The sequence below is a fragment of the Pristiophorus japonicus genome, chromosome 12 (assembly GCF_044704955.1).
Source record: "Pristiophorus japonicus isolate sPriJap1 chromosome 12, sPriJap1.hap1, whole genome shotgun sequence".
In the NCBI taxonomy this organism is placed as follows: domain Eukaryota; kingdom Metazoa; phylum Chordata; class Chondrichthyes; family Pristiophoridae; genus Pristiophorus; species Pristiophorus japonicus.
Window position 1 is genome coordinate 99,839,182 of NC_091988.1, and position 25,318 is coordinate 99,864,499.

General features: G+C 43.4%; 1 protein-coding gene across 11 annotated transcripts in view; it reads left to right on the forward strand.

Annotated features, from left to right (window-relative positions):
• The window catches only part of dock3 (dedicator of cytokinesis 3), a 1,878,236-nt gene that overhangs the window by 1,320,729 nt on the left and 532,189 nt on the right, over positions 1 to 25,318 (forward strand). For all 11 annotated transcript variants that reach the window (XM_070895785.1, XM_070895788.1, XM_070895786.1 and 8 more), the window contains 3 exons: positions 15,256 to 15,418; positions 19,530 to 19,636; positions 22,581 to 22,752. In XM_070895785.1, coding sequence (XP_070751886.1) covers positions 15,256 to 15,418; positions 19,530 to 19,636; positions 22,581 to 22,752 — 442 coding nt within the window. The remainder of the gene's footprint in view (positions 1 to 15,255; positions 15,419 to 19,529; positions 19,637 to 22,580; positions 22,753 to 25,318) is intronic.

Consider the following 25,318-nt stretch of genomic DNA (forward strand, 5'->3'; position numbering starts at 1 on the left):
ACAGTCGTTTGCAAGTTTTGCGACCTCAGAGCCAATCCCAATTGCAGCTCTTGAAGTGTGTGTTCCGATGGTTGACAGGTTGCTGTGTAATGCTGGGAGGTGATTGGTTTTCTCCCTTGAACTTTGAGCTTTCAGCTGGACAGCGGGAGACTCCTCGCGCAGTGATTATTTGCCTTTGCAGCCTTCTGTGCCTGCTCGTGGTACATATACCGGAGCCGCACATGCGCTGTACCCAGTTGGGCCACGTTTTTGTGTGGAAGTCAGGGGATTGGTTGGTGGCCGGAAGGGGGAGGATTGAAATGGGAGAGAGAAGGAATCGGAGACTGGGCGGAGAGAGAGAGAGAGAGAGAGAGATTGCGGGGAGAAAGAGAGAGAGACTGAGGGGAGAGAGAGAGACAGACAGAGGGAGGGAGACTGGGTGAGAGAGCGCGAGACACTGGGGAGAGAGAGAGAGAGAGAGAGAGACAGGGGGAGAGGGAGAGAGAGGAAGTGAGAGACTGGAGGGAAGAGAGAGAGAGAGAGACTGGAGGAGAGAGAAAGAGAGAGACTGGGGGAGAGAGAGAGGGAGAGCGAGAGAGAGAAAGAAAGGGGAGAGAGAGCCAGAGAGAGAGAGAAAGGGGAGAGAGAGACTGGGGGAGAGAGAGACTGGGGTGGAGAGAGAGAGAGAGACTGGGAGAGAGAGAGAGAGAGAGACTGGGAGAGAGAGAGAGAGAGAGAGAGAGACTGGGAGAGAGAGAGATACTGGGGGAGAGAGAGAGAGAAAGGGGAGAGAGAGCCAGAGAGAGAGAGAAGGGAGAGAGAGAGACTAGGGTGGAGAGAGAGAGACTGGGGAGAGAGAGAGAGACTGTGAGAGAGAGAGAGAGACTGGGGGAGAGAGAGAAAGAAAGGGGAGAGAGAGCCAGAGAGAGAGAGAGAGACTGGGGAGAGAGAGAGAGAGAGACTGGGGGGGTGGAGAGAGAGAGAGAAAGGGGAGAGATAGAGAGAAAGGAGAGAGAGAGAAAGGGGAGAGAGAGAGAGAGAGAGACTGGGGAGAGAGAGAGAGAGAGAGACTGGGGGGGAGAGAGAGAGAGAGACTGGGGGGGGAGACATAGAGAGAGAGAGAGAGAGAGAGAGAGAGACTTGGGGGAGAGAGAGAGAGTCTGGGGGCAGAGAGAGTAAGAGAAATAGAGAGTGAGAGGGACAGAGAGGGAGAAAGGAAAAAAGGGAGCGAGAGAGAGAGAGGGTTGAGGGTCCAGATGCGTGTAGTCCATTCCCGGGGACTGAGCGGTGGCCACATTTTATTGGAGGTGCAGCACGTGTACAATGGCCACTGGAAGGAGGCTAAAGCAAACAAAGATCAGAATTTTTTTTAAATTTAGAAAATAGTTTAAAACTGGAAAAAAAATACTAGAAAGTGATATTGAATGTCCTGCGGTAAGTTCCAGTTAAATTTTGACAGGTGTCGTCCTCTTTTTGAAAGAGTCTATCAGGGTTATTTAAATCATGTTATGAGAGAGGGGGCAAAAGTTTGTGCACCTGTTCGTACCTCAGAGTCTGTGAGAGACGGAGAGAATGGCAGCAGTGCAGACCACACATTAATATGCAGTTCTTTTATATCCCAGTAATTTCTGACAAGTAATTTTTTTAAATAGAGTTTGCACATGACGAACTAAAAGCTTTTAATTTATTCTACAGTAAACAATCTTGCAGAATGGGCATGTAAATGATAAATGAATTTCATTATAGATAAGTGTGAGGGAGTGCATTTTGGTAGGAGGAATAAGGGGGCCGACTACTCCTTGGGAAATATAGTCGCGATGCAAAGGGATCGAGGGGAATAGATTCACAAATCATTAAAAGTATCAATGCAGGTTAAAAAAGCCATAAAACTGCAATTGAAGCACTGGTGTTCATTTCGAGATAAACAGAATTCAAAAGCAGAGAAGTTATGTTAAACTTATATAGAACCTTGTCTGATTGTCTCATAATTTGAGATGGCAATAAGGCAAGAATGGAACCAAATGAGGGTAGTCCCACCAGCTGAAATGCATCATTCTTCCTTGTCTCCTCTGCAGCCTTTGACATGATTGACCATACCATTCCCCTCCAACTGTTGGACAGCTGGTGGTTCCATTCTTACCTTTCTGACCGTAGCCAAAGCATTTCTAGCAATGCCTTTTCATTCTACCACAAAACTGTCACCTTGGGAGTCCCCAAAAATACATCCATAGCCCTCTCTTTCTCATCTACATTCTGCCTCTTGGCAGCATGATCTGTGGATATAGGTCAGCTTATACATGTATGTTTTAGATGTCAGCTATGGTCAGTGGCAGCACATGCGCCTCTTAGTCAGAGAGTTGTAGGCTCAAGCTTCACACTAAAGATTTGAGCAGATAATCGAAGCTGGCGCTTTAGTGCAGTACTGAGGGAGTGTTGGAGGTGCGTCTTTTGGATGAGACGTTAAACTAAGGCCCTACCTGCTCTCTCAGCTGGACGTAAAATGATCCCACGGCACGATTGAAAGATGATCAGTGGCGCTCTCCCAGTGTCCTGGCCATCATTTACCCTCAACCAACATCACTAAAAAACAGATTATCTGGTCATTATCACATTGCTTTTTTGGGACTTTTCTGAGCATAAGTTGGCTGCCACCTTTTCCAACATTGGTACAATGACTACACTTCAAAAGTACATCATTGACTCTGAAATGTTTTAGGACATCCTGAGGTTATGAAAGGCACTCTATAGGTGGACGAATTAACTGCACAGGCAGCAATTAATGAATATGATATAATTGGCATCACGGAGACATGGCTCCATGGCTCCAGGGCTCCAGGGTGACCAAGGCTGGGAACTCAACATTCAGGGGTATTCAGCATTCAAGAAGGATAGACAGGAGCGAAAAGGAGGTGGGGTTGCTGGTTAAAGAGGAAATTAACGCAATAGTAAGGAAGGACATTAGCTTGGATGATGTGGAATCTGTATGGGTGGAGCTGCGGAATACCAAGGAGCAGAAAACGCCAGTGGGAGTTGTGTACAGACCACCAAACAGTAGTAGTGAGGTTGGGGACAGCATCAAACAAGAAATTAGGGAGGCGTGCAATAAAGGTACAGCAGTTATCATGGGTGACTTTAATCTACATATTGATTGGTAGCAATACGGTGGAGGAGGATTTCCTGGAGTGTATTAGGGATGGTTTTCTAGACCAGTATGTCGAGGAATCAACGAGAGGGCTAGCCATCCTAGACTGGGTGATGTGTAATGAGAAAGGACTAATTAGCAATCTTGTTGTGCGAGGCCCCTTGGGGAAGAGTGACCATAATATGGTAGAATTCTTTATCAAGATGGAGAGTGACACAGTTAATTCAGAGACTAGGGTCCTGAACTTAAGGAAAGGTAACTGCGATGGTATGAGACGTGAATTGGCTAGAATAGACTGGCAAATGATACTTGAAGGGTTGACGGTGGATAGGCAATGGCAAACATTTAAGGATCACATGGATGAACATCAACAATTGTACATTCCTGTTTGGAGTAAAAATAAAACGGGGAAGGTGGCTCAACCATGGCTAACAAGGGAAATTAAGGATAGTGTTAAATCCAAGGAAGAGGCATATAAATTGGCCAGAAAAAGCAGCAAGCCTAAGGACTGGGAAAAATTTAGAATTCAGCAGAGGAGGACAAAGGGTTTAATTAGGAGGGGAAAAATAGAGTTTGAGAGGAAGCTTGCCGGGAACATAAAAACTGATTGCAAACGCTTCTATAAATATGTGAAGAGAAAAAGATTAGTGAAGACAAACGTAGGTCCCTTGCAGTCAGGTGCAGGTGAATTTATAATGGGGAACAAAGAAATGGCAGACCAGTTGAATAAATACTTTGGTTCTGTCTTCACGAAGGAAGACACAAATAGCCTTCCGGAAGTACTAGGGTCCGAGGGTCTAGCGAGAAGGAGGAACTGAAGGATATCCTTATTAGGCGGAAAATGGATGGGATTGAAGGCCGATAAATCCCCAGGGCCTGATAGTCTGGTTCCAAGAATACTTAAGGAAGTGGCCCTTGAAATAGTGGATGCATTGGTGATCATTTTCCAACAGTCTATCGACTCTGGATCAGTTCCTATGGACTGGAGGATAGCTAATGTAACACCACTTTTTAAAAAAGGAGGGAGAGAGAAAACAGGGAATTATAGACCGGGTTAGCCTGACATCAATAGTGGGGAAAATGTTGGAATCAATTATTAAAGATGAAATAGCAGCGCATTTGGAAAGCAGTGACAGGATCGGTCCAAGTCAGCATGGATTTATGAAAGGGAAATCATGCTTGACAAATCTTCTGGAATTTTTTGAGGATGTAACTAGTAGAGTTGACAAGGGAGAACCAGTGGATGTGGTGTATTTGGACTTTCAAAAGGCTTTTGACAAGGTCCCACACAAGAGATTGGTGTGCAAAATTAAAGCACATGGTATTGGGGGTAATGTACTGAGGTGGATAGAGAACTGGTTGGCAGACAGGAAGCAGAGAATCGGGATAAACAGGTCCTTTTCAGAATGGCAGGCAGTGACTAGTGGGGTGCCGCAGGCCTCAGTGCTGGGACCCCAGCTATTTACAATATACATCAATGATTTAGATGAAGGAATTGAGTGTAATATCTCCAAATTTGCAGATGACATTTAACTGGGTGGCAGTGTGAGCTGAGAGGTGGATGCTCAGGGGCTGCAGGGTCACTTGGACGGGTTAGGTGAGTGGGCAAATGCATGGCAGATGCAGTATAATGTAGATAAATGTGAGGTTATCCACTTTGGGGGCAAAAACACGAAGGCAGAATATTATCTGAATGGCGGCAGATTAGGAAAAGAGGATGTGCAACGAGACTTGGGTGTCATGGTACATCAATTATTGAAAGTTGGCATGCAGGTACAGCAGGCGGTGAAGAAGGCAAATGGTATGTTGTCCTTTATAGCTATGGGATTTGAGTATAGGAGCAGGGAGTTCTTACTGCAGTTGTACAGGGCCTTGGTGAGGCCTCACCTGGAATATTGTGTTCAGTTTTTGTCTATTCAGTTTGAGGAAGGACGTTTTTGCTATTGAGGGAGTGCAGCGAAGGTTCACCAGACTGATTCCTGGGATGGCTGGACTGACATATGAGGAAAGACTGGATTGATTGGGCCTGTATTCACTGGAGTTTAGGAGGATGAGAGGGGATCTCATAGAAACATATAAAATTCTGACAGGACTGGACAGGTTAGATGCAGAAAGAATGTTTCCAATATTGGGGAAGTCCAGAATTAGGGGACACAGTGTAAGGATATGGGGTAAGCCATTTAGGACTGAGATAAGGAGAAACTTCTTCACTCAGAGAGTTGTTAACCTGTGGAATTCCCTACCGCAGAGAGTTGTTGATGGCAGTTCATTGGATATATTCAAGAGGGAGTTAGATATGGCCCTTACGGCCAAAGGGATCAAGGGGTATGGAGAGAAAGCAGGAAAGGGGTACTGGGGTGAAGGATCAGCCATGATCTTATTGAATGGTGGTGCAGGTTTGAAGGGACGAATGGCCTACTCCTGCACCTATTTTCTATGTTTCTATATATAACTCAAATTATTTGTTTACATTGACCCAACTCCATCTCTCCACCACCTCTCTAGATCCCTCCACTCTCTCTCTCTCCTGTCAGACTGCTTGTCCAACATCCAGTCTTGGATAATGCACAATTTCCTCCATTTAAACATTGTCTTCGGCACCCACCACAAACTCACTAACCCATTGCACTCTCTGGCCACCGCCTCAGACTGAACCAGACTTTGCAATGTCGGTGCTCTACTGAACCTGCAACTGAGCTCCCGATTCCATCCCCTCTTCATCACAAAAATGACATATTTCACCTCTATAACATATTCCACCTCTGCCAATCTGCCACTAAAACTCTCACTGATGCCTCTGTCATCTTCAGATTCAACTCTTCCAATGATTTCCTGATCAGCCTCACATTCTCTGTAAATTTCCGCTCATCCAATACTCTGCCATCTGTATCCTATCGTGTTCATCTATCCTAATCGGCTCCTGATCTCCCAGCGCCTCACATTTAAATTACTTGTCCTTTTTAAATTCCTCTATGGCTTCACCCTTCCCTATGTCTGTAGTTTCTTCTCGCAATATAATCTCTCTTCCTCTAACTCCAGCTGCTTGTGAATAGTCCCGCTCTTCAAATAGAAATAAATAGGTATGCTCTGATAGCCATTGCAGAGACATGATTGCAAGGTGACCAAGGCTGGGAACTGAATATTCAGGGGTACTTGACATTTTGGAAGAATAGGCAGAGAGGAAAAGGAGGTGGAGTAGCTCTGTTAAGAAAGGAGGAGATCAGTACAGTAGTGAGAAATGATCTTGGCTCAGAAGATCAAGATGTAGAATCAATTTGGGCGGAGATAAGCAAGTGAAAGAAGTCACTGGTGGAAGTAGTCTATTGGCCCCCTAACAATAGCTACACTGCAGGACAAAGGATAAATCAAGAAATAATGGTGGCTTGTGAGATCGTGGGTGACTTTAATCTTAATATGGATTGGAGAAATCAAATTGGCAAAGGTAGCTTTGAGGACGAGTTCATAGAGTGTATTTGGGACAGTTTCTTAGAACGATACATTGTGGAACCAACTAGAGAACAGGCTATTTTAGATCTGGTAATGTGTAATGAGATAGGATTAATTAATGATCTCATAGTAAAAGATCCTCTAGGGAAGAATCATCATAACGTGATAGAATTTCACATTCAGCTTGGGTCTGAAACTAGTGTCTTAAATAAAGGCAATTACAAAGGTATGAAGAAGGAGTTGGCTGAAGTGGACTGGGAAAATAGATTAAAAGAGAAGATGGTAGATAAGCAGTGTCAGATTTAAGGAAATATTTTATAATTCTAAACAAAGATATATTCCATTGCGAAAAAAAGACTCTACAAGAAGGATGAGCCATCCATGGCTAACTAAGGAAGTTAAGAATGGTATCAAATTGAAAGAAAAGGTATACAATGCTGCGAAGATTAGAGGTAGGTTAGAAGATTGGGAAAATTTTAGAAATCAGCAAAGGCTGACTGAAAAATTAATAAAGAGGGAGAAAATAGATGATGAGAGTAAACTAGCAAGAAATATAAAAACAGGCAGTAAGAGCTTCTACAAGTATATAAAAAGGAAGAGAGTAACTAAAGTAAATGTTGGCCCCTTAGAGGATGAGACTGGGGAATTAATAATGGGAAACAAGGATTGGCAGAGACTTTGAACAAATATTTTGTATCTGTCTTCATGGTAGAACACACTAAAAGCATCCCAATAATAATAGAAAATCTGGGGGCAAAAGAGAGGGAAGGAATTAAAACAATCACTATCACTAGAGAAAAAGTACTAGGCAAACTAATGGGACTAAAGATGGACAAATACCCTGGACCTAATGGCCTGCATCCTCAGGTCTTAAAAGAAGTGGCTGCAGAGATAGTGGATGCATTGGTTGTAATCTTCCAAAATTCTCTAGATTCTCGAAAGGTCCCAGTGGTTTGGAAACCGCAAATGTAATGCCCCTATTCAAGAAAGGAGGGAGATAGAAAGCAGGAAATTATAGACCAGCAAGCCTAATTGGGAAAATGCTTGAATCCAGTATTAAGGAAGTAGTAGCAGGACATTTAGAAAATCATAATACAATCAAGCAGAGTCAACATGGTTTTATGAAAGAGAAATCATGTTTGACAAATGTATTAGAGTTCTTGGGGATGTAACAAGCAGGATGGCTAAAGGGGAACCAGTAGATGTCGTGTATTTGCATTTCCAAAAGGTATTCGATAAGGTGCCACATAAAAGATTATTACACAAGATAAGAGCTCATGGTGTTGGGGGTGATATATTAGCATGGATAGAGGATTAACTAACGAACAGAAAACAGAGAGTTGGGATTAATGGCTCATTTTGGGGTTTGGCAAACTATAACTGGTGGGGTGATACAGGGATCAATGCTGGGGCCTCAACTATTTACAATCTATATAAATTGAAGGGACCGAGAGTATTCCAGCCAAATTTTCTGATGATACAAAGATAGGTAGGAAAGCAAGTTCTGAGCAGGACACAAAGAGTCTGCAAAGGGATATAGATAGGTTAAGTGAGTGGGCAAAAATTTGGCAGATGGAGTATAATATGGGGAAATGTGAGGTTACCCACTTTGGTCGGAAGAATAGAAAAGCCAAAATATTATTTAAATGGAGAGAGATTACAAAATGCTGTGGTACAATGGGATCTGGGTGTCCTCATACATAAAACACAAAAAGTTAGTATGCAGGTACAGCAAGTAATTAGGAAGGCAAATGGAATGTTGCCATTTATTGCAAGGGGGATGGAATATTGCTACAACTGTACCTCACCATTGGTGAGACGACTAGAGTACTGTGTATAATTTTGGTCTCCTTATTTAAGGAAGGACATACTTGGATTGGAGGCAGTTCAGAGAAGGTTCACTAGGTTGATTCTTTGGGATGAGGGGTTGTCTTATGAGGAAAGGTTGAGCAGGTTGGGCCTGTACTCATTGGAGTTTAGAAGACTGAGAGGTGATCTTATTGAAACATATCAGATGCTGAGGGGGCTTGACAGGGTAGATGCAGAGAGGATGTTTCCCCTCATGGGGGGGGTTCTAGAACTAAGGGGCATAGTTTCAGAATAAGGGGTCACCCATTTAAGATGGAGATGAGGAGGAATTTCTTCTCTGATGGTTGTGAATCTTTGGAATTCTCTACCCCAGAGAGCTGTGGAGGCTGAATCATTGAATATATTTGTAATGTCTGTAAGCTTGTAATGTTTGTAGCTCCACACTGGATGTGGACGTATTGTGTACTGCAACTGCATAGTTAATAATAAACAGAACCAAGCAGATTTCCGGAGGCTTCCGAGAGAGCTGCCTGCCATCTTAGGAGCTGTGCTCTGAATATATCACATTTGGCAGCGAGATGGGATTTTTTCGGATGATTTAAAGCTTAAATTTTATTGGGGAAGGATTCAGCCAGCTGATAGAGAGACTTTGGAAGTTTCTGTCTTTGGAAAAAGCTACAAAAATCCGAGGTAAAATACGGCACATGGTGTGAACAGCTAGAGATTAAAATGGCAGGTGTAATCAGACATTTCGAGGAATATAGACATGACCGGGAACGTTTTAAAACGTATGTGGATCGGCTAGAAATGTATTTCACTGCAAATAACATAATCGAAATTCCAGACAATGCAGTCCAGAACCGGGCTGTGTTGGAACGTAAGAACGTAAGAAAGCAATCTTCTTATCGGAGGCAGGTCCGACATTATACGAAACCCTTGTAAATCTGCTTGTGCCTGACGAGCCAAAGGACACAACGCTTAAAGAGATTTTAACGAAGCTGGAGCAGCACTATAATCCCAAACCATTAGAAATTGCTGACAGATATCGTTTTGGGATTCGGAATCAAAAGATGGATGAAAGTATCACTGATTACATCATAGCATTAAAAAAGCTATCGATGCACTGTAATTTTGGAAACTTTCAAAACCGAGCATTTTGAGATTGCTTGTCAGACTGCGAGGTCGATGAGCATGGCCGAACAATATTCCCGAGAACTAAATTATAATTACGGTCGTCAGTCAACCGAGGTAAATCACCTGCAGGTTCAAAGTAAAAGATGGGCAAGGCCGAAAGTCTCAGAAACTAGAAATTCTAACAGAGCGTCGAAGTCGTGCTATAGGTGCCTGGGACAACACATTGCTCAAAGTTGTCCATACGTGAAGGCAGAGTGTTTCTTCTGCAGGAACACTGGGCATCTTGCGAAGGCATGCCGACTGAAGGGTAAACCAGTTTTTAAAGCTATGAGTCCAGTGTTCAAAGCTATGAGTAGAAATCCAAAGAGACTACATAGCTTGGAAGAACAACAACAGGACGAGGAGATGTTAGAATTACACGTCATCAGGAGCACGAGGTTAACGGACAGCGATTTGGAAAGCATCAAAATCCACACAGATGTTGCGGGATTCAAGATACCAATGGAAATTGACATGGGTGCATCCTAAGTGTAGTACTGGAGTCACTATACCGCGACAAATTGCGTGATTTTCAACTGGAGAAATCCAAGATAGAACTGCGAGGCTACTCGGGAGAGAAAATTCCTGTGGTAGGTCGTATCACCGTACCGGGGAAATATAAAGATCAATTTCAGAACTTAATGTCCCCAATACATTGCCGAATATAGAAGATTTGTTCACAACACTGACAGGTGGTCAGATCTTCTCAAAACTGGATCTTACGAATGTCTACTTACAGCTTGAACTAGATGAGGAGTCCAAGTCATGTTTGACTATAAATACTCATCTAGGCCTATATCAATTTAATAGGCTACCGTTTGGAGTGTCTTCTGCCCCAGCCATATTCCAAGGGGTGATGAACCAGATTTTGCAAGATATTGAAGGGGTAGTATGTTATTTGGATGACATACTAATTTCAGCACCAAATAGGCAAATTCATAATAAAATATTGAATGAAGTCCTCAAACGGCTAGAGAAGCACAGAGTACGAGTGTCTGCTCGTAAGTGTGAGTTATTTAAAAACTCAGTGGAGTAAGGGTACAGAGTAGACAAAGATGGTTTACATCCAACCATGGAAAAATTGGATGCAATTATAAATGCACCCACTCCCAGGAATGTCACTGAACTTCGTTCATTCTTCGGTCTTTTGAACTATTATGGGAAGTTCCTACCAAATTTGGCTACAGTATTACATCCATTGAATGAACTTTTGAAAAAACAGGTCCATTGGAAGTGGTCAAAAGAATGCGATACAGCATTCAAGGAGTGTAAAAGCAAATTGGTAGAGAGCACCATGTTAGTTCATTATGACATATCTAAGGAGATTAAGCTAGCATGTGATGCCTTTCCATATGGAGTTGGGGCAGTAATCTCTCATGTATTAAGTAGTGGGGAGGAGAGACCAAATGCTTTTGCTTCACGCACTTTCAGTGCCAGTGAGAGTAATTATGCGCAAATTGAAAGGGAAGCTTTGGCATTAATTTTTGGGGTCAAGAAGTTTCACAAATACTTGTATGGTCGTATGTTTACCATCATTACGGACCATAAGCCCCTAACAGCAATCCTCCATCCAAAGTCCCCAGTTCCAACATTAGCTGCACCCCGAATGCAGAGATGGGCTTTGATTTTGTCAGCATATACATATGATATTGAATATAGACGATCAGCTGATCACAGTAATGCTGATGCAATGTCTAGATTGCCTTTCCCATCACAAGTTACACCCGATAGGGAAGAAGTGTTTTATTTTTCATACATTGATGAACTGCCAGTCACAGCTGAAAAGATTGGTAGAGCAACCAAACGTGACCCAGTGATGTCAAAGGTGTATGAGTATATTGCAAATGGATGGCCAAACCAGGTAACAGACAAAGATACACATCCATTCTTCATTCGTAGGAATGAATTATCAGTCGATAAAGATTGTATCAAGAGTGGTTATACCAAATAAATTCAGGTCAAAATTATTAGGAGACCTCCATGACCAGCACCTGGGAATGTGTTTGACCAAGAGTTTTGCATGCAGTTATTTATGGTGGCCAGGTCTTGATAAAGATATAGAGTATATCGTGAGTCAGTGTACGACATGTCAATCGGTAAGCAAGCAATCACCACCAGTACCATTACAGCCATTGAAATGGCTTCCCAGGGTGTGGCAAAGGCTACATATTGATTTTGCTGAATTAGAAGGACAACAATTGTTCATTGTAATTGATAGCCATTCGAAGTGGGTTGAAGTGTTTCCAATGTGGAAAATAACAACAAGTAAAACATTGGACATTTTACGAAAATTATTTTCTTCATTTGGCCTCCCTGAAGAAATTGTTTCAGATAATGGACCACAATTTCGTTCAGAAGAATTTGCACAATTCACAAGCAAAAATGGTGTGAAACATACCAAGGTTCCACCATACCATCCTGCTTCAAATCGTGCTGCAGAGTGCACTGTACAAATTGTAAAACGTGCCCTCATAAAACAAATGTCAGATTCAAATCCAAGGAAACGACAGTCGTCATTGGATCACAAATTGGCTAATTTTTTGATTACATATCGAAATACTCCTCATACAACTATAGGTAGAACACCAGCAGAGTTGTTTCTCAAACGACAGCCACAAACCAGATTCTCGTTGTTAAAACCAAATTTGGCACAGTCCGTAGAAGAGTCACAATTAAGACAGAAAGAGAATCATGATAGAGGTAGAATAAAAGAGGGAAGTGTGAAATTAAACCAGAAGGTGAGAGTGAAGAACCATCACCATAAATGGTTAAAGTGGTTACCAGGAAGAGTGGTGAAGATATGTGGTCCTTGCACATATTTGGTAAAGATGTTTGATAATGGATAGGTTAGGTTTGTTCATATTGATCATATTTTAACCTACAGACATGGAAGGAGTTGAAGCTGGGAATGATTCAATTATTTCTGACTCATCAGATAGTTTTGATATACCAGTAGCAAATCCTAAATCCAATGTACTGGAAACAAATCCAGGAGAGAATCAGAATGAAAGTCTGAGTCAGAGTCAGGAAAACAAAGAGCCTGAAGTTAGTGAGTTCAAATGAAAATCAAGGAAATTCCGTGGAGGAAAACGTTCCTCAGGATGAGCCTCGAATAAGTTTAGATTCGACACCATGTTTGGAAGGTTCTGTTCGAGAGCGAAGGTATCCTCTTCGAAACAGAAAACAAGTGGTAAAGTTAAATTTGTAAATATGGAAAAAAAATAAGTTTATATCCTGTGTTATGTATAAACATGAAAGTTATGTATGATGTTTGTTATAATAGCTTCTTCATTAAGGAGGGAGAAGTGTAATGTCTATAAGCTTGTAATGTTTGTAGCTCCACACTATGGATGTGGACGTATTGTGTCCTGCAATTGCACAGTTAATAATTAAACAGAACCAGGCAGATTTCTGGAGGCTTCCAAGAGAGCTGGCTGCCATGTTAGGAGCTGTGTATGTTGTGCTCTGCGAATATATCACAATATTCAAGGCTGAGATAGACAGCTTCTTGAACTATAGGGGAATGATGGGATATGGGGATCAGGCAGGAAAGTGGAGTGGAGTTCGATGGTCAGCCATGATCTTATTGAATGGCGGAGCAGGCCCGAGGGGCCGGATGGCCTACTCCTGCTCCTATTTCTTATGTAGCGATCTAGGCATAAGCCATATAGACAAGGCGGCCAGTGCTGAGTTTATTAACCTCAGCCAAGGTGGCAATTGCAATTGGCCTCGGTGTTCCTCGGGACCGAGGAGCTGTCAGAAAGAGAAAGTTATCACTGTGAGTGTATTAAAATCCAAGTGCAAAAGGAAAATGAACAATATTTTAATCTCGTTCCTCATCAACACACATTTTACACAATTCGAACTGTTGGAACTGATGGGGTGGTATCAGGAGCATGCTGATTCATTGGCCACTCATAGTAGTGTGAGCAGGGATTTTGGATTGTTCAAGAAACTGCCCTGCCCCATCACCGGACAATGTGCTTTAACATTAAAATCCCTTTGCTTTGTTTTTTTTTCTCTATCTCAGCTGATTGAAATTGAAAGTATGTTGTTTATTCAGTGCTTGACAGATTATTACAGTAATATATATTGAGCTTTCCAGTGTGAGAGAACTGAATTTACATACACAACTGAAGCTGAAGCAGCCCAGGGTCAGGTGTTGCATCTTGACTGATGATAATTCCGATTGTTTGTGCTGTCAGACGCAGTTACTCCTTAAGCAAATAGTCTGATTATATAATCAGCATCACAGTTTAAACAAACATATTCAGAAAAGTCAACAAAAATAGACAAAAATAAAGGATATTATTGATTCTTTATAACTGTGAGTTTGATTCTTAAAAGCATGTCAGCCTGTTTAAAAGACTTTAACATGGATATTTAACAAAAATAATGGAGTTTTCATATATGAGCTCAGCATGAACAATCAGAGAAAACAGAGTAATTACACACTTCAGTTCAGCAAACCCAATAAGGAATTCAGGAGAAACTTCCTTACTCAGAAAGTGCTAAAAATGTGGAACTCGCTACCACATAGAGTAGTTGAGGCAAATTTCATCGGTGCATTTAAGGAGAAACTGGATAAATACATCAGGGAGAAAGAAATAGAAGGATATGCTGACAGGGTTAGATGAAGTAGAATAGGAGGAGGCTCCTATGGAACATTAACACTGGCGTAGATCTGTTGGGCCCGATGGCTGTTTATGTGCCGTACATTCTATGTAAGATTAAAAGCACCAAGATAAATGTTTTCCATTTAAAGTGTAACACCATCATGTGAAGAAAACTGGTTGGGTGAGATGCCTGAGAGCTGGTGGTGCACATGGAAGTGTCAGCACCTTCAGGAGAGGCGGAAGGAGAGAAAACGGCTAACATGGCAAATAGAATAGACTTGAAATTTCTGTTCCTGTCCCTGCACCAAGTTGGTGCTGTACCAGATTTTGTGTCTCTTGTTACTTATATACCAAGGTTCCTGGCTGCAGCCTACATTTTCTGATTGACTATGACTGGGCATACACACTGGCTCACACATTCCTCTTGTGGGTTAAACATTGGTCTGCTTAAATACACTGAGGCCTGTATTTTTTTAGATTTTAGAGCCAGAATCAGTACCAGTTGTAAGCACAGGCACTCGCACACAGATGGGGACTGGGTGTACAGTGTTTTAGTACACTGTCCCTTTAATTCTGGCACTTGAAGTTAAATCCATCCCAGGCTGATGGAATGAAAGTCTGCTCTCTTTGGCTGCACGGGTCCCATGTGAAATGAGTTTGGGCAGTATCAGTCCACTTCCTTAAGGACATTGTCCTACGGCACAAACTGCCACTAACGGATAATTGGACGCAAACGACGTTGGTGGAAATGTCGGACTGCTGGACTATGGAATACTGAGGTAAGATTTCAGGCAGTTTTAGTAGATTGGAATAGAGGGATGTCAGACTCTGGCAAAAGAAAAGATCAATAAAAGACAACGGAATACTTTCAAGTGTAAGTGGTCTGCAGATTAAAATACACATTCTAAACCAAACCATAGAAGATTCGAGGGGCTGTCATTATTGTTGTATCTATGAGGATGAAACTACGCCCTACAGGCTCACTTTAGGTTTGCTCTTCCTTCATTGCGATGTTGTTATAGAAGATAAATTGCCATGTATTGTTCAAGTCACTGTGGAGTCTTCAGCAAACCCCTTTGTGATTGACAGGACTGCATCAGTCTTGGCTCCGGAGAGCCCTCTATAAGTGAACATTGCTCCTTCGTGATGTATCACAACAACAGTCCACGCTGGGGTGAGATCGTCAAACTGCCCATCCCTGTTGACAAGTTCAGAGGCTCACACCTTCGATTTGAGTTCCGACACTGCTCCAGTAAGTACTCCCAAGTCTTGGCTTTAAGCAGAAAAAAATGTTGAAAAGGGTCACATTCAGTGTTTTCTGCCAAAAGTACTATACTAACAGTTTTTTGTGTCGAACCATTAATTGTGGTATTTTTCCATGCAGTATCCAACTCCCAGCTTCAAAATGTCCAAAAGCCCTAAAACGCTATGCAATGCAGTGGTAGCTCAAAGGTTCATACACTGAGTCATCTGCAACCCAACCTCAACTTCATTGCTGGGGGAAAGGACTAGCCAGACATCAAGCACCTTTCCACAGGAAAAATCCCAGGCCCCTCTCATTTCCTATTGACTGATCTCAATATGGAATGAGATGGAGCCCTACGAGAGAACTATCTGCTTACCCAAGTGACCTTGGATGATATATGACCTGTTGGGAGTGAAAGAGAGAAAATAAATTGCAACAAATTATTTCAGTATGTCCTTTCTATTTCTGCATATTTATTTTGTCATGGAGCAAAGAACATTCACATAAATGTTAACACCATGCTTTTCTCTTGTGAAGTTGTGTATTGAGGTGAGGTGGTTCCATCCCTATCCTGTCCAGAAGGTTGTGAGGGACTGAGGGACCAGGACAAAGGTGAATGATTGTATCATAGGCATGGGATCTGTCCTTCATCGTTATCAAACTGCATATGTTGAATAATCAAAGATTTTGTTTGTTTAACGGATCTCTTTCCCAGAACACACAAGACCGAAGTCATCTATAACTGACCATGACTTTCAATTATTCTGTGTTTATTCAAGATGTGTAGTAGTGAAAAATCTTGTTTGTGCTGTTGCCACTGCAGTCATTTCCTTTCTGTACTAACCTTAGAACACTGTCCAGAGCTTCCCGATGGTCCAGTTTGTAGAACAAACACTTGCATGTCTATAGTACCTTTCATGACCTCAGGATGTCCCAAAGAACTTTACAGCCAATAAAGTAGTTTTGAAGTGTAGTCACTGTTGTAATGTAGGAAATATAGGAAACCCGGCAGCCAATTTGCACACAGCAAGTTCCCACAAATAGCAATGAGATAATGACCAGATAATCTGTTTATAGGCATTGGTTAAGGGATAAATATTAGTCAGGACACCAGGAAGAACTTACCTGCTTTTCTTCGAAATAGTGCCATGGGATCTTTTACATCCGCTTCAGAGGGCAGACATCTCATCCAAAAGACGACACCGTTGACAGTGGAGCACTGGAGTGTCAGCCTGAATTATATGCTCAAGTCTCTGGAGTAGCAAGTAACTCAGCAATATTGACCAGAAGGTTCTGGCTTTGATTCCTAGTTTGTGCTGAGTTCGCTGATCTCCATCCTGAACCAGAGGAAGGAATCAAATAGCCTGCTGTCACTCACCTTCTAGGCTGACTTGTAAAGAATGGCCATGGGTGAGATAAAGCATTTCCACACCTTTCCCTGTTCTTGGGTCTAGTCCCACCAGCACACACAAGACCTGTCAGCTCTACCCTTACACATAATACCACTCCGCTCACTGGCTGTCTGCAGCTGTCATTATGGCTTAAAAACCAGGCTGCTGCTGCTCTTTCATTTCCCTCACCTATTTGCACCTCCCTGCTCCACTCCTTTCCGTAAAGCATTGATTACCTCACTGGGTACCAGTCACTGGCTATCAGTCACCCATTGGTGCCTTTCTAAAGTGGTTATTATTCAAGTTTGAGCCAGGCTTTTCGACTGGGGACAACACACCTTGGTCTGATCCTGGTACCATTCAACATCCACATATGTGCACTTCCAGCAAAGGGTCATTAGATAGCCTGGCTGAGTAACCCATCCCAGAACTCTGTGCCATCGGGCGGTGTTAATTTTAATTGAGCTTGGCTCAGTCAGAAAATGCACAGTGTGGCAGTGAGCCATACAGATAAGAAATATATGCATTTCCATCCCTGATCTGGTCTGGGTTGATTTAACTGATTTCAGCACCACTGAACCTCAGAAGGGAGAAATCAGCAAGGCAGACCTAGAAATTTGCCTGCAGCACCCATTTTTCTGAGCACTAAATGGCCTCCTAAGCCTTCAATATGGCGGGCAGGAAGTGCCTCTCATTACAAGCCGGAAGCGCATCAACCGCATTACTGGTAAAGGCCAAATAAATCAGCTTGCAGTGCCCACGTTTGAAACAGATGTTAGATCTTACACATATGCAAATAAGGGGTCTACTGTCTGTTTCAGGCCCCCACTGTGAGATTAGTTTACCCTGAGGCAGCTAGTGCTGGCACCGGCTGCACTTGGAAAAGCCAGCTCTACATGCGGTCTACCATGCGGTCCTTAAAGGGAACACTTTTGTTTCTTATGTTTTGAAAATATTGGAGATGAGAAAAAGACCAGTCAGTTAGAGATGGAAGGTCATGTGATGTGATGTAACCGCCAAGAATACATCCAGACATGGCAACCCTACTCGTGTTGTAAAATGCACGTGTGTGAATAATGGGTGAGGGTAGCAACAAGGTAAGTTTTTTAAATATACTTACCGCAAGTGGGGCCAGGAGGAGCAGGAGTTATCCTCCCAATCCCACATTCAGAGCATATGGACCGCTACTGGACATGTGATTGCTGGTAACCGCTCACCCTCGCCACCACTACTAGCTCGTCCCACTCCCAATCGGCATCCAGTGATTCCTGTCTAGGATTGCCAATGCTCCAGGATTGTCCTGGAGTCTCCAGGAATTAAGGGCTACCCAGGAAGAAAATCATAGGAGGAAGAATAAAATTGTGTTTTTTCTTTTCATTTTCTTTGAATACTTTTGTTTCTTAGTTATGAAAATATTAGAGATGGGAAAAAGGCCAGGTGATGTGATGTAACCACCAAGAATACATCCAGACATGGCAACCCTACTTGTGTTGTAAAATGCACGTGTGTGAATATTGGATGAGGGTAGCATCAGGCTCATTTCTGATTGCCCCCCACCCCAGACTATAATAGCCTGAAAGCACTTACACATGAAGAATAGCCACTTGGGTAAAGTATTGTAGGGTTCCTGGTGAGACTGTTCACCAGTATGAGTCAGCAGCTTAAGGAGGGGTAGGCGGGGGGCAAGATGTTAAAAATTTTTTTTTTAATGAAAAGTCATGTAAACTGACTGCAGAATAACAATGTGATGTCCCGTTCCCTGGCACAGAAGATCTACTCACGGACGCTATAATAAAACACTGACACATTTGAGGCACGTCCATCACCCCTCAGGAGAAAATTGCATCCAATAGCCTGGATTTTGCAGTCAGTCGCAAGGGAACGGATCTCACTGTTCACTTTGCTGATAGCTGCCCATAAAATTTTTGCCGGCTTTAGAGTGGAGACTTGCTCTAATCTGGCGTCTGATCCAGCGTGGTGGACTCAACAGGGGAACTGTGGTGTCTGTGAGCAGATAAAGAAACAGTGAGACTCTTCAACAAATCAGTTTGAAGAATCCTCACTGAGCCACAATGAGTCTAAACCAAGAAATATAAATTAGATTTAAATCATGTACGGAAAGTGGAATAAAGATTGGGAAAGACAGATGGGATTAAGAGCGAGAGATAAAAGAGAGAGGAAAAGTAAAAAAAAATGTTTTTGAATCTCCAACAATAATTAACTTCTAAAGGAATGAGATTCCACACTTGCAAAATTAAATTTTCAGGGCCAGAGAGGTTGTTTATCAGCAATTATGATTGATCACGCTGTTAAAAATTCACTTACTCCTAAATGCACCAGTCCAAACTTTTTATGGCATCTTTAGTGGGGACCGAGTGTGCAAGTACCCCAAGTTCACGTGATGGCATGTCTTTCAAAGCTGAGTCTATCTACAAGGACTGCCGCAGCACATCCTGTGGAGGAACAAGGTATCTCTGAAAGCAACTTCCAGATTTTCAGGTTCAAATGTGCATATGTGGATGCCAGAAGTTGCCGTCCGATTTACTCCATAATAATTACTTATTATTAACACAAAATCCGGGCCACCAATGTGTCTGTTCTGACTACAGTGCTGTTTACTGACTGGGATAAACGGGTGTGCTGATCAGTTTCACAGTACATATAATGTAAAACTATGTCCATTGTCTCCTATCCATTTCTAATTTCAATGTCCAATTTTTGTTTAGCAAAAGACAAAGGAGAAAAGAAGCTGTTTGGTTTTGCATTTACACCACTAATGCGAGACGATGGTACAACACTATCAGATGATGTCCACGAGCTGTATGTCTACAAGGTAACTACAGTCCTCTTTGTTCCTTCACTTAGCAGATGTAACAGCACCTCCTGCAATGTTGCACGTCAGTTTAAGTGTCATCATAAGCGGTCCCTTGAACGAGGATGACGTGCTTCCACATGAGTTCACAGATGTTTCAATGAAGGATCCGATGTTCCAGTCCTGAACTCCAATTGAGGGGATGGAAGATGCTTGTGCGTGGATTTTTTTAACGTATGGTGACCGTTGCATATCAGCCACCACACAGGCTTGACAGAGCTAGGCCTTTATTCAATGGCAAGGAATTAATCAGGATGACTGGAGACCTGCTTTGCTGTATGGACCTAGTACACACACATATGGCAGTGTGGGCTCTTCTGGGCCCCGTACTCTCATTCGCCGCACCTCCGGCACGCTCTCTCGCCACTCATCCGCCACAAACATTCGCTGCAGCTCCACCACGATCTCTCACCGCTCCTCCGCCACAAAAACACTCGCCACTCCTCCTCCACGATTTCCCGCCGCACCTCCGCACCAAACGTTCGCCGAAACTCCGTCACGATGTGGACCAATAGTGTAGTATCCTGCCAACAATCACTTCTGTTACAGCTCAGATTCAGACCCATCCTTTCGAAGGGCTGCAGCCTAGACCCTGCTGGTCTTGCATATCTGCTATTAATGCCAGTTACTCTTCCCCACCTCTAGCAATCTGCTGGAGCCATAGACACCCTCCAGCAAACTGCTGAGGTAAAAGACACACCCTGCAATCTTTCTGAATCACAAATGTTCCCCTCACCCAGTGACGACGAAATTCAACACCGCCTCCGGTGCGCCAGTGCAACCTTCAGCCGCCTGAGGAATAGAGTGTTCGAAGACCAGGCCCTCAAATCTGCCACCAAGCTCATGGTCTACAGGGCTGTAGTAATACACGACCCTGTATGGCTCAGAGACATGGACCATGCACAGTAGACACCTCAAGTCGCTGGAGAAATACCACCAACGATGTCTCCACAAGATCCTACAAATCCCCTGGGAGGACAGACGCACCAACGCTAGCATCCTTGACCAGACCAACATCCCCAGCATTGAAGCACTGACCACACTTGATCAGCTCCGCCACATTGTCCGCATACCAGACATGAGACTCCCAAAGCAAGCGCTCTACTCAGAACTCCTTCACGGCAAACGAGCCAAAGGGGGGGCAGAGGAAATGTTACAAGGACACCCTCAAAACCTCCCTGATAAAGTGCAACATCCCCACTGACACCTGGGAGTCCCTGGCCAAAGACCGCCCTAAGTGGAGGAAGTGCAGCCGGGAGGGCGCTGAGTACCTCGAGTCTCATCGCTGAGAGCATGCAGAAATCAAGCACAGTCAGCGGAAAGAGCGTGCAGCAAACGTGTCCCACCCACCCCTTCCCTCAACGACTGTCTGTCCCACCTGTGGCAGGGACTGTGGCTCTCGTATTGAACCTAAGGATTCATTTTGAGAGTGGAAGCAAGTCTTCCTCGATTCCGAGGGACTACCTATGATGATGATGATAATAATATTCTAGAATCAGTGCCCCGCAAGCCCAATAATCTTGTAGAATCACAGACACATTTCCCCTCACCCCTCTACAGTGATCTTCTAAAGTCAAACAACCTTTCCCCCAATGACGTGCCAACGTAACACCAGCACTGCCCCTCCCTCCGGAGACTTGCCAGAGACTTGTCCAGGACCAATAGAGGTGATGTAACTGATACACCTCAAAGTAGTATACTTTGTCACATGTGCAAAATGTGTGTCACACTTGCACCCGATTGACTCAACTGTCACATTCACATAACAACCATAAAGAACAATTTAAAGAAATGTTTTTTTTTAAAAAGAGGACTCAGAGAATTACAAACAGCTGCCAGTTTAAGGAAACAGCAGTAATTCGAATCTAATTATGGAGTAGCCCAAAACATTGCAACAGGACAGTTTAATATTAAACTGTGTCATACTTAATTTGTGACAGACACTGAATATTGGTTCCTTGTATTAAAGGCCAGTCAGTCCCTTGAGCCTGTTCCACCATTCAGTTAGAACATGGCTGATTTGTACCTCAATTCCATTTACTTGCCTTTTCTCCAGATCCCTTGATACCCTTACCTAACAAAAATCTGTCGATTTCAGTCTTGAAAGCTACAATTGATCCCAGCATCCACAGCCTTTTGGGGGAAAGATTTACAGATATCACTAACCTTTGCATGGAAAAGTATTTCCTGATTTCTTGTCTAAATGACCTCGCTATAATTTTCAGGTTATGTCCCTTCGTTCTTGATTCCCAACCAGAGAAAATAGTTTCTCTGTATCAAGTCTATCGAATCCTTTTAACATTTTAAACACATCAATCAAATCACCTCATAAACATCTAAACTAGAGAGAACATAAGGTTAGTCTATAGGGTGTCTATAGATGTCCATGCACCCTGTCAATTTAACCCCTTACACTCTGGTTACAATCTGATGAATCCGTGCTGTACCCCCTCCAAGGCCAATATATCCTTCCAGAGGTGGTGCCCATATTGAATGCAATATTCCCGATGACATCTAACCAGAGCTCTGTACAACTGAAGCATAACTTCCTCCCCATTTTATTCCAGCCCCTGCCTTTTTGAGTGCTTTTTGTTGAGCTGTGACTTTAAAAGGATAAACCAAGTGGCACTCCAGTTCAGCAGCTTAACATCACAACTGTGCTCTAGACCCTAGAGCAATGCCAGAGGAGATCAACTAGTTAATCAATATGATAGGATTCTTTTTTAAAAACTGTTGCCCTTTGCTGCTTGTTGTCTGCCATTCCACCAACTGAAGGGTACGTACTGGAAGCTGTGGAATAGTCACCTTTTGCTCTCTCAGCCAAAGGAGGGAGCGACAGAGATGGAGATATGATGAAGGCAAATGGTAGAGACAATTAAATTAACCTGAGAATTTTATTTTACAGTGTGATGAAAATAGCACTTTCAGTAACCATGGGCTGTACCTTGGTCTCCCCTGCTGTAAAGAGGACTTCAATGGCTGCCCCAACATCCCATCTAGTCTCATATTCCAGCGAAGTACCAAGGAGTTCTTTTGGATCTCGACCCTACTCTCGTCTACTAAACTGACCCAGAATGGTAATGTTGAAATATTTTGTGCTATCTTCCAGAGTGTTACATTGGTTTCCATGCTGGCACAGCACTAACAGGTACACATGCCAATACTGGCATCCATTGGGCACCAGTAACAAAAACTTAACATGTTCATCTCAGATTTCTCTGTGCTATCTTAGTGGCAGCCTTAATGGATTTATACGTCTGCTGAAGTACCAGAGAGAGAAGTTTCAAACCAACATCATAAACAATCATACACAAGTATCACATGGCGTAATTTCTGGGCCATTGAGTCTGCCTGTGCATATTGATGTTATGTTGAATGTTTCAGGCTTAAGATGTTCATTAACAGTGCATAAGGGGAGGGAAGTGGGTGTGTGCTGGGCAGAGCAGCACAGGAATTGCCTTACCTTGTCTAGGAGTGGCATTGATTTCGATCATCATTCTTGTGTGTGGAGTGGGTAGTGATGAGGTCTGAATGTTATAAATAAGGGAGCTTAACTGTAGTCTAACCAGAGTTTTGACTGCAATTAATTGGGGGAAGGGTGGGAAAGGAAGCATTTTTCTGGACCACAGGTGAAAATTTCTTCCATGCACATTATGTGTAACAAAATCAAAAACCCATTTGAAAAAAATGTTGCCCAAACATTGGTTTGGTATCAGTGGGGAGAGCTGGTCCTGGTTTGGTAAAATGGGCACCGTTTCTTCAGGGTGTTAGACTGGCCTGCCTCTGTCTTGGTGCTACTCTCGAGGTGTTGATGGACATCTCAGTACTTCCTAATCTGGAGATTGCCACTGTGATGTCCTTTCAATGTAACACGTTGAAATCCATCGTATAAAGATCGTTCTCTGACTGGGGCTGAAAAGTAAGCAGTTGTGCATTCCAGGGTGCGTCTTATACAACTAGACAGCAGTATCTTTCAGACATAAAGGGGGAAATTTTAACCTGGAGGAGTACATGGGTACGGGTCCAGGGTTAAAACAGGCAAAAGTGCGAGCTCGTTGGGAAGCTGGTTCCAATCCACCGATATACGCGCTTAACTCATTAGGTTGCTTGCGGACAACCCGCAAGCAACCTAATATTAACTATTAGCATATGCTAATCATTCAATTGGAGCAATATTTCAACCCACTTTTAAATTTAACGTCGCATCCGCAGGTTTCCTGGATTGCCTGAAACTCATTAGTGAAAGCAAGGCGAGAATGCAATAGCAATTGAAAGGGCTGATTAAAAGTCATGGAAATACTGCAATAAATGCTCAGTACTCACAGCTGCTTTTTTACCTACAAGTGGGAAATGGTTTTTTCACAATACTTTTACTGAGAGTTTACTTTCTACATTTTTGAAAGTTTTCTGAATCATATTAAAATGGGTAGTAGCATTTTGACTGCCTTAGATTGTATCTCGGACGAGGAGCAATATGACCAGCACCAGCAGCTGTCTGCTGTTAAGAGACATCAGAGAGGAGAGCAGCTCGGACGGTGCACAAGCAGAGGCTGAGTTTCCTTGACATGTCCAAACAGCAGTGCTTGAAGCAGCTCACTTATCGCCTCAGATGGTGCCAGACATCTGCAGCCTCCTAGAAAGAGACTGTTCCCTGTTGGACCTGGTGGCCAGGCATTACCAGTGACTATCAAAGTCACCACAGCCTTCAACTTCTTTCCCTCTGTGGGCTGAAGTCGCTATTGGCAGAAGTAGGCTTCCATCCTCTGTAAATCATTGGTCCAGGTCTTCTCGGCGGCGGTCAGAGCCATGTTTTACATGGTCAAGGCAATGTGTCATCAGCATATAAAAACTTGCGGGACTCTATTTCAGGCAGATCACTGCAGTGAACCTTGAATAACATGGGTGCCAGGACAGCACCTGTGGCAGTCCGTTGTTCAGTGTCCTATATCTGCTCTTCTGGGTGCCTTCTTGATCAGGCCAATATCCCCAGCATTGATGCACTGACCACACTCGACCAGCTCCGCTGGGTTGGCCACACTGTCTGCATGCCTGACACAAGACTTCTAAAGCAAGCGCTCTACTCAGAACTCCTTCACGGCAAACGAGCCCCAGGTTGGGTAGAGGAAACATTACAGGGACACCCTCAAAGCCTCCCTATAAAGTGCAACATCCCCACTGACATCTGGGAGTCCTTGGCCAAAGAGGAAGTGCATCCGGGAGGATGCTGAGCACCTCGAGTCTCGTCGCCGAGAGCATGCAGAAAACAAGTCCAGGCAGCGGAAAGCGCATGCGGCAAACCAGTCCCACCCACCCTTTCCCTCAACGACTGTCTGTCCCACCTGTGACAGGGACTGTGGTTCTCGTATTGGACTGTTCAGCCACCTAAGGACTCATTTTGAGAGTGGAAGCAAGACTTCCTCGATTCCGAGGGACTGCCTATGATTATGGAAGCGTCAGTTGCTAACCATGAAGTTGAGAGAATGAGGGTGAGTGGCAGTAATGGATGGATAGATGGGGATGTGAGGAAGTGCAGAAAAAGACAAGGATGGATGTGCATGCAAGGTAAGTGGATGTGAGGAGTGACATGATGGAGTAGGCTCGACCAGGCAGAGTGAGAGCGTGGGTATAATGCACAGCAAGATG